The sequence below is a fragment of the Mandrillus leucophaeus genome, unplaced genomic scaffold (assembly GCF_000951045.1).
Source record: "Mandrillus leucophaeus isolate KB7577 unplaced genomic scaffold, Mleu.le_1.0 Scaffold158, whole genome shotgun sequence".
Lineage (NCBI taxonomy): Eukaryota > Metazoa > Chordata > Mammalia > Primates > Cercopithecidae > Mandrillus > Mandrillus leucophaeus.
The window spans coordinates 926,861-936,779 of record NW_012101565.1 but is presented as its reverse complement, the minus strand read 5'-3'; the positions used below and the strand labels follow the sequence as shown (position 1 = coordinate 936,779).

The 9,919-nt window shown below is 60.6% G+C and overlaps 1 protein-coding gene across 1 annotated transcript in view; it reads left to right on the top strand.

Annotated features, from left to right (window-relative positions):
• Positions 1-7,013, top strand: part of ZC3H3 (zinc finger CCCH-type containing 3) — a 102,011-nt gene extending 94,998 nt beyond the window's left edge. Inside the window, exons 10-12 of the mRNA XM_011975647.1 lie at positions 3,774-3,958; positions 4,525-4,853; positions 6,580-7,013. Coding sequence (XP_011831037.1) covers positions 3,774-3,958; positions 4,525-4,853; positions 6,580-6,611 — 546 coding nt within the window. The 3' untranslated portion in view covers positions 6,612-7,013. The remainder of the gene's footprint in view (positions 1-3,773; positions 3,959-4,524; positions 4,854-6,579) is intronic.
• Positions 7,014-9,919: the final 2,906 nt, after the last annotated feature.

The window sequence follows — 9,919 nt, the reverse complement described above, 5'->3', positions numbered from 1 at the left end:
TCACCGTGTTAGCCAGGATGGTCTCGATCTCCTGACCTCGTGATCCGCCCGTCTCGGCCTCCCAAAGTGCTGGGATTATAGGCTTGAGTCACCGCGCCCGGCCTGATTTTCTAATATTAAACCAACCTTGCATTCCTGAGATGAATCCAACTTGGTCCTTGATATATTCGTGTTTTTACACATTGCAAGACTCTTGTTTATAATTTGTGTAGGACTTTTGCATTCTTTTCATGAGTGGTATTGGTCTAAATGTTTTTTTCTCATAGAGTCCTGGTCAGATTTGGTTTCAAGATTATTCTGGCCCCATAAGCTGAGCAGTGTTCTGTGTTTTTCTATATGGTGGACTTGTTCATGGAAGACTGGAATTGTACATCTGGAGTATTTGGTAGAACTACAAGTAAAGGCCAGGCGCGGTGGCTCACACCTGTAATCCCAGCACTTTGGGAGGCCGAGGAGGGCGGATCACGAGGTCAGGAGATCAAGACTGTCCTGGCCATCGTGGTAAAACCCCATCTCTACTAAAAATACAAAAAAGTAGCCAGGCGTGGTGGTGGGCGCCTGTAGTCCCAGCTACTGGGGAGGCTGAGGCAGGAGAATGGCAGGAACCCGGGAGGCAGAGCTTGCAGTGCAGTGAGCCGAGATCGCACTACTGCACTCCAGCCTGGGTGGCAGAGCGAGACTCCGTCTCAAAAAAAAAGAACTACAAGTAAAACCCTTTGGGTTGGACCTTTACTTTTTAACTACTGATTCTGATTTCTGCATGGTTATAGAAATACTTGGATTTATTTTTCTTGTCAGTTTTTCTAGAATTTGTCAGTTCACTGGTGTTTTGAAACGTACTGGCGTGGGTTGTCATTGCAGCATGCAGCGTTTTTCATCATCTACAGCATCTTTAGTTACACGCTTGGTGTTCCCAACATTGTGTACATCTTCCTTCTGTTTCCTGATCAATCCTATTGGATAAACTGATTACTGTTTTCAAAGAACCAGCTTTTTAACTCTCTTGGTTTTAATTCCTGTTTTGTTTTTCTTTCCCTCTGCTTTCAGTTTATTTGCTGTTTTGCCCCTAACTTTTAAGCTAGATCTTCTGTTGTGATATAAGCATTTAAGGCTATGTATTTTCCTTTAAGCCCTGCTTTTGCTGTTCCACAGATGCTCATACATTTCCAGATCTTTGGAGAGTTTTCTGGGGGTTTTGTTTGATTGGTTTGGGTTTTTCATTAGTGAATATTGAAGACTAAGTGAACATGAGATGAAAGTCTCAGGCCTTTGACATTTAAGATTCATTTCATGTCCAGTGTGTTTCCTTGTATATTTCCTTCCATCATTTTACTTTCTTCATCGCTCCTAGGTAATTTCAAAAAGTTCTTTTTTTTTTTTTTTGAGACAGGGTCTGGAGTGCAGTGGTGCAATCTTGGCTCACTGCAACCTCCACCACCCAGGTTCAAGCGATTCTCCTGCCTCAGCCTCCCAAGTATCTTGGACTACAGGTGCGTGCCACCACACCCAGCTAATTTTTATATTTTTAGTAGAGACAGGGTTTCTCCATGTTGGCCAGGCTGCTCTCGATTTCCTGACCTCAAGTGATCCACCTGCCTTGGCTCCCAAAGTGCTGGAATTACAGGCGTGAGCCACTGTGCCGGGCCTCAGAAAGTTCTTTTTGATCCTAGGTATTTGGTTGTGTTCTGCAAGAGGGTTCTGACCGGCGCTGTCCAGCACAAACATGTATGAGTCATACGTGAATTTCACCTTTTCTAATAGCCACCTTTAAAAGGTTAAAAAAGAATACACCAAAGCAGATGAAATCATATGTTTTATTTAACCCATCCTATCAAAAATTTCAACATGTCATCAAGGAAAAAGAAACGTGTATTTTACATTATTTTGTTCCTACTAAGTCTGAGCCCTGGCACATGGTTTACACCAACACCCACACCTCAGCTCACACTGGCTGTGTGGCAGGTGCCCTCTGGCCATCTCAGCCGGGCACTCCGTGTCCAGTGTTGCCCACCAGCCATTGCTGGGGCTGTGGGTACATCTGATAAAATGCACCTGCAGCCTTGGCGACGCCTGCCGTCCTGCCCCTTTGTGAACCATGGACCCGCATGCCCCCATGCCTGTCCCAGTGCCGCATGGGATGTCTGTGCTGGTGGCAGGCCTTTCCTTGTCAGGCACAGCCACTGCCCCTGCCCCCCAGGAGGCTTTGCTCCCCCGGGCCCCTGAAGCCTGCTCTGCTGCAGGCCCAAGTATCTCTCCAGCCGCAGGCCCCTGAGGAGCCCCTGGGTCTCTGGGCCCCACAGCACTGCCAGGCCCTGTGTAGAGGGACTCAGACTCCGTGTCGCAGGAAGGAATGAGTGAGTGAGTGAGGGTGTGAGCAGTGACCTGCGCCTGGCTTCCACCTGGGGGCATGGCGGGGGCCACACCACAGGATCCAGGGAGGGTAGAGGGGACAGTGCAGGGAGGGTAGGGGGGACAGTGCAGGGAGGGTAGGGGGACAGTGCAGGGAGGGTAGGGGGACAGTGCAGGAAGGGTTAGGGGTGCAGTGCCGGGAGGGTAGGGGGACAGTGCAGGGAAGGGATATGGGGACAGAGCAGGGAGGGTGGGGGACAGTGCAGGGAGGGTATGGGGACAGTGCAGGGAGGGGAGGAGAACAGTGCGGGGAGGGTAGGGGGAGAGTGCGGGGAGGGTAGGGGGAGAGTGCGGGGAGGGTAGGGGGACAGTGCAGGGCCCGGTTCTGAGCAGGTGCTCACGGCCAGCCCCAGGTACAGGAGCAGCACCTGGGATCCCAGATTCTTAGGTCAGGTGCCCAGCAAGGGACTGTGTGGCTGGGAGGATGTGGGTTTGAGGCTGTGGCGCCCCACGAGCTGGGAGCCTCCAGCCTCTCTGCTGCTGCCACAGGTTTGAGCTTCACTCTTGGTGGGTCAGGCAGGGAGCTTGTCACAGTTCGCATTGGGGACGCTTGTCGCCTAGTCCCATGAAGAACAGTTTGGGTGCCCCATGCAGTGGGCTCTGCAGGGTGAGGGGGAGGGCATAGCCTCCCTGAAAGGCCTTGGGCACGAGAGAAGCAGGCAGCTGGGCTGCAGAGCAGAGCCCAGGAGGGGTGGGCAGAGGAAGGGCAGGCTGGGCGCCCTGTTCCACAGGCCGGACTGGGCCGCTGGGGCCTTGGGCAGCCTCTTTGTGTTTCCCTGTGGGCCTGGTAGGAGAGCTGGGGCCATGTTGCTGCCCAGAGCACCTGCTGGCTGGCACACCCCCTGCCCCGTGGGTATAATTAGCGCTGTGACAGGTGCTAGGGATCGCGTGCCCAGCCCAGCCCTGACCCAGTGCGGCCTGGCCTTGGCTGACCTGCCGCACCCTCCCCTGGCCCAGCCCAAGACCTCCAGGTCTGTAGCCACAGCCACCTTCCCGGGCTCCCTCTGTGCTGCCAGGATGGGCGGGCTGGGGTCTGGCAGAGGCAGCGGGTGGGCCGAGCCCTGAGCTGTGGCCTGGCTGCAGGTTCTGGGAGTCCGCAGGCTGGCCCAGCCCCGCCCTGCTCTCAGTCTGTGCCCAGGGCTTGCAGTTGCTGAGGGGCCTCTTATGGGTGGGTGAGGGCCCAGGTGGAACCTCTCTGGCCTGGTGGCCTCAGCCTTCCAAGAGGAAGCCTTTGCCCCAAGACTTGGGCAGAGCCTATGGGGCCCCGTGGTCACTCGGGGGGCCTGGCCTGGCCCTCTTTGCCCTCCCCGTGCAGCGCCACAGCCTCCAGCCGGCCCACCCACCCGCACCCCTTCTCTCTGCAGTGCAAGAAGAAACACACGCTGCTGTGCCCCGACTTCGCCCGCAGGGGGGCGTGTCCCCGCGGCGCCCAGTGCCAGCTGCTCCACCGCACCCAGAAACGCCACAGTCGGCGGGCAGCCACGTCCCCTGCCCCAGGGCCCAGCGACGCAGCTGCCAGGAGCAGGGCCTCGGCCAGCCACGGGCCCAGGTGATGGGGCAGTGGGCGCTGTACATGTGAGCCTGGGTGGCCCCTCCCTGTCCAGGGAGATGCTCAGGGCCCTCTGGTTGAGCCCCCCAACTCCAGCTCTTTGGGCCTCAGACCCAGAAATCCCAATCCAAGACTGGGGATCACATGACCTCCAGAGATTCCCCTACCCCACTTTCAAGTCTGGACAGAGCCAAGGGCATTCCTGGCCGATGGAGGAAGGTGGGGCTTCACAGAGACCTGCTCACTGGGAGAGGGTGGGAGGCCCAGCCCCGGGAGGAGTCTGGGGGCTCCCTCATCCAGCCCCCCTGCTATGTGGGTGTGAGAGCCCCATGGAGACCAGGAAGCCAAGGCCCTGGACGTGAGGGGCAGGCTTGTTGTGGAGCTGGGGCCTTCTCCACACCCAGCCTGTCCTTGCGGCCAAGGACCAGGCTTGACCTGTGCCTCCAGCTCACCCTGAGACCACGGGGGGCCACGGGAGCAGGAAGCAGCCAAGAGCATGGGCAGCCTGTCGGTGGGATCCCCGCCTGTCACCCCACTTCACACGTCTGCCCCTTCCTTCCCTGCAGGAAGCCCTCGGCAGCCCAGCGTCCCATCAGGCAGACGCCCAGCTCCCCTGCCCTCACTGCAGCTGCGCTGGCTGCACCTCCCCGCTCCCCAGGGGGGTCAGCCTCTCCCTCATCCTTGAAGGCTTCCTCCTCCTCTTGTTCCTCCTCCTCCTCATCCCCTCCCGCTTCCTTGGACCACGAGGCACCATCTCTCCAGGAGGCCGCCTTAGCAGCGGCACGCTCCAACAGGCTCTGCAAGCTGCCTTCCTTCATCTCCCTGCAGTCCTCACCGAGCCCAGGAGCCCAACCCAGGGTCCGGGCCCCCAGGGCCCCCCTCACCAAGGACTCAGGTAGGCAGCGTGACCTGGCTCAAGCACAGGGGAGTTTTAAATGCCCACCTCAGACCACCACGTCAGAATCTCCAGGTGGGGCCTGGGTGAGTCCCGCAGGCGCCAGGGGTGCACCTGCCAGCCCTGGGGCAGGGCCAGCCAAGGTGTGAGTGTAGCAGTGGCCGCTGTGCAGTCCGCCCCAGCTGAGGGCTGATTTAATTAGAAAGCACCCATTTCTGTTAATTTGTTCTGGAAGATCACCACGCACTCCTGGAGAGAACAGATGTTCCCTCTCCCCCGATGAGCATTTGGGGCTTGGTAAATGGCTCCACTCAGCCTTGTTTAGGAGAGAAAAGAGGATTTTATGGCTGCAAACGACCCTTTCTGTAAACATTTTACAGCTCTCCGCGCGTTTGAGTGACGATAAACCCCACGCAGCTCGGCGGGCTGCAAATTTGCGACCATACGGCTATCATTTTATTGTCATATTTCACGGTCGTAACGTTAATGGAAGATGCTTGCTGCAGCCTTCTCCAACAGCTCCGCTGAGCACGCTCAAACGCCTGCCTCGGAGGGCCGCCTCCTGTTCACAGCCTTCACATCAGGGGCATGGAACCGTGGCCAGACCCTCTGCCCCACAAGACCTGGGCACCCGCTCCCTCCATCTGGGTGGGCCTCTCTGGGTTGGGGGAGCAGATGGGGCCCCGAGGCAGCCACTATTTTTTTTTTTTTTAAAGATCAGGAACCTAGCAGCCAGTTCCAGAGCCAGTGGAGGTGGGCAGGGTGCTGAGGGGTCCAGTGTGCAGCTTGGGTGGGGCCCCGGAAAGGCTGCAGAAACCTCCCCTGCTTGGCCATGGCCAGGAGCTCCGGCAGGCGGAGGTGCCTGGGACAGTCTCTGGGCAGGAAGCTGGAGCTGCTACTGGAGCGGCCACCGCAGGGGCAGGCTGAGAGGGCAGAGCCTGTGTAGTCTGTAGCCTGGGCCCTGGCTGCTGGGCCCAACTCAACTGTGCGTGGGTGAGCGGGCTCATCAGCCCTGAAGAGGGGCACCTGGGCAGGGCCAGTCCTGTGGGCAGCTACACGGAGGCATCTCTAGTCAGCGGGCCGCCGCGGTGCCTGTCAGGTGGTCTGGAGATCTGGGGAGGGAGGAGAGGCGCTGGCACCCAGTGAGTGCACATTCATGGGGCAGGAGCCCCTGGGCTTCCCCACTGTGGGGAACTGCTCCCTCCTACGCTACCTGCCTCCAGGCCCTGCCCGCCTCACCCTGGGGCCTCTGCTCTGCTCCTGCCCCTCCCCGCCACAGCTCATGTGCACCCCGACTTGCCACATGGAAGGTGTATCGTGGCCGCCTCACGTGTCTGGCAGCCTCACTGATTGTGCGGGGTTGTCTGGTGCTGTGTGCGCCGGTACTGACGGCTCACCCTGTAGACCTTGGGGCCAGGACTGCTGCCCGCCCAAGAGGACCCTTGGACTGTAGGCAGAAGCCTCAGTTGACCTCATAGACTGAGCCTGCACCATGGCTAGACAGCCACAGAGGCTCACCAGGACCCGTTGGCAGCAGGGGGCAGAAGCTGAGGCCTGTGGCCTGACTGTACTCTTCTCTCTAGAACTCGGGGGGGTGTCTGCAGACCCTGCCATGTGTGTTTAGGCTGACAGAACTCCCCCGTCCTGAGCCCCTGACCAGGAGCTTTGCAGGCTGGGAGGTTCTTCGGGGGTTTCCTGGCACCTGACTTTTGCCCTCTCTACATAGGGAAGCCTCTGCACATCAAACCGCGTCTGTGAGGACCCCAGGAACCGGCCTGCACCTACCTCAGACCCTCATCCTTGGAGAGGAAAGAGGCTCTGTCTGCCACTCTGTCCCAGAGGAGGGCCGCCCACCACCAAGCCTCACCTGGGGGCCACAGGGACACTGCTCTGCCTGCCTGGCCCTCAACCTTCCATGACCAGCGTGTGCCCAGGGCCTGGTCTTCCTCCCCCAAGCTGGGCCCCTGTCCCCACCCCACCGCCCTCCAGGGTGCCAGGCAGGGCTGGCCTCCAGGCCTGTCCCCGACTGCCATTGGCAACAGTGGCCCTGCAGCCCCCCAGCCCTCCCCACCCAGGTCTTCGGCCCAGTGAAGAGGCCACTGGCCGGGCCTCCCAGGCAGGTGTTTTATGTTCAGCAATAAAGGTTCTGTCCGTAACTGGTTGGCTTGTCCTGACTCTTGCCACTGCCAGGTGGAAAGCACCGCGCCTCTGGGCAGGACTGTGGGGCCCTCTCCTACCTCCCAGGATGGTTCAGAAGTCAGAAGGAGCTTCTCCTTGGACCTGAGCAGCACCATCTGGGGTGGGGAAGGCCTAGGGGGCACTCTGGGGCCCCAGGTGCAACAGGCTGGAGCCATGGTGGGCGGGGCAGCTCAGCCAGCTCCCAGCTCCCCCACTCTTCACGGGTGCCCCTGCTGGAGGGGCCTGGCCAGAAGGCCTGGCTGAGGTTGTGTCAGGGACCCTGGATTGGGGGAGGCAAGTCTTGGAGGGGCACAGGCTCCTCTAGGCATCCGTTCCCACCTTCCCTCACCTCCAGAGAAATGGGGGGTTGCCCCGGGGGAGGCAGGTCAGCAACGCCTTCAGGGCCCCCACAGTGCAGCGTGGAGTCAGATGCATGAGCCTTGTGCCCTCTGCCTGCCTGGGCTCCGGGTGGGTGGCACTGCCACTGCCCAGCCCACACCCCGCAGGGCCCCTTGGCCTGGTCCACACTTGGGCGGGGAGAATGCTCCGCCCCCTCGAGGTCCTGGACTCCACCCTGGAGTGGAGTGTCCTGACGCTGGCATCAGAGGGGACGAGGCGCGAGGCTGGTGGGATGGTTCTACCAGGGCGCGTGCTGGGTGACACGGCGGCAGTTTCCAGTTCTTTCCATGGAGGTCGTCGCTGTGACCTCTACCCTGAGCCCCTGGGACCCAGCCTGTAGCCTTGGCCCTGTTGCAGCCAGATTGGGTGGGATGGCAGATTCTGGAAGCCAGAGCTGTGGGCGGGGTGTGCCCAGCTGGCTTCTGTCCCCTCCAGCACTGGCCCAGCTCACCCAGACCCAGGTGTTCACAGGGGCTCGTGTCCTTGTTCGGGACCCCAGATTTGAGGGCGGGCACCGGGTGGACATGAGGCAGCCAGATCCTCTAACTTCACTTCGTGCCACTGGCAAGTGTCTGCTGCAGGCCCAGTGGGCAGCTGGACCCACCCATGGGTGCCACTGCTTTCAGCCGCCCTGGGGCTGGCACACGGCCCTGAAACATGAAATGTCCGTGGGTGGTGGGTGGTGGGGGGTAGGGAATAGGCGCCCTGTCCACCCAGCACCTGTCTGGGACTGTGAGCGCTGCTATCTGACACACGGCATGGCCACTTGCAGGCCTGGAGCACTGCTCGTGGGCAAGGGGTGTGACGGCAGTTCAGCGCCAGGTCCACTGTCCCCAAATGCAGCCCCTGCCCCGGAGCAGCCAGCAGGAAGGTTCAGAAAAGGCTGGCCACTGCCTTCGGGGGGCACCATGGTGTCCCAGTACCCCACCTGGGGACCTTGTGCAGCCCGGGCTCTGCCTGGTCACAAGTCCCTGCGTTTCCCCTGCATGGAGTGTGCCCATTTGGTCACATGAGGCCCCTCATGCCAAGGGGCAGCTGGCAGCAGACCAGTGACTGCCAGGGCACCTGGCCAAGGGACCCGGGAGGCTGGGACTAGGAGAGTCCCTGCCCCTGCATTGACCATGGCCCCAGCTGAGGACAGCCTGGTGGAATGTACCCTGCTGGGGTGGTCAGACGAGGGCTTCCTGAGGAGAGGGGTGCGTAACCCTGCACCCAAGCCCATGCGTGCAGCAGAGTGGTGTGTACTGGGGCAGCCGGAGGGAAACCCCACAGCGGAAGCACACGGCACCCTGGGGGGTCCTCAGAGCCCTGGTGGGGCATGGCCGGGTCACAGGCAGGTGATGCCCCCACCCAGCGCCAAGCAGATGGGTTTTAGGGCTGTTGCCTCGTCTGAGGGAGATGTGATGGCCACAGAGGTGGGAGCCGTGGGCAGAGTCCAGGGCCACTGCGGGAGGTGGATGGGCGAGCGGGCAGGGGGGCAGCAGTGACTTCAGAGTGTGGCTCTGTGTCCCGTGCGCCTGGAGGGGTGTCGGCTGGGCAATCAGATGCTGTCCTGGAGTCCCCTGGGGGCTGGGAGGTGACCGAAGGGTGAGTGTCTGGGGGTCAGCCGGGAGCGCCCGCACCTTCCTGGGCTAAGCCTGTGCCCATCCTGCCTCTGGGCTGAGGGCTGACCCTGCGTCGCTTAGCGCCCAGCAGCACGGGAGCTCAGAGGGCAGGGAGTTGGGCGTGTCGTGGCTGAGCGAGCGCCCTGACTGGCGCCTGGCATACAGTAGGCGCACCATCCGTGCTTGAGTAGGGGCACAAGAAAGGGCGGAGCAGCGACAGGCTGAGGAGGGACTCAGGAGGCCCTGGGCTTGTTTTTTGGTTGTTTTGTTCTTAAATGCAAATGAGCCCCTGCATGGAGGAGGGGCGCCCGGACAGCAGGAGCAGGGTGGGGGTGGAGGCAGCCCCAGCAGCCCCTATCCCAGAAGACACAGAGCCTCTGTCTGCGGGACAGAGAAGGTTCTGTCTCCTGTGATCACTTCCGCCCAGCAAACGCAGGCGCCGGGGGTGTGGGGGTTCTCCCACCTAAATAAATGCCTCCAAAATGACACTCCACTCCAGACCCCACGCGAGGCTCAACGCAGTTCCGAGCACTCACTCTTGGGGTGGCAGGGTGAGGTTCAGGAGGCCCACGCATGGCCTGGCAGGGTCAGCTCAGCCCTCCTGTGCCCTGTGCTCTGGCAGGGGTGGAGGAGCTGTGCCGGGACAGTCCCCTCAGGCCCCTCCCTGCCGTCAAAGGCATGAGCTCAGGGCCCCAGCAGACAGCAGACTGCGTGGGGTCCCATGGTGGACAGCAGAGAGGGCTGTGGGGGTCAGGTGGTGAACACCCCAACCTCCCTGTCCCTCCTCGTACCAGGTTTCCCTCCACCCAGAGCCCTCTGGGGACCCACGATGACTTCCTGGACCCTACACCAGCCCCCATGGGCTCTGATCTTGACCCAGCCACC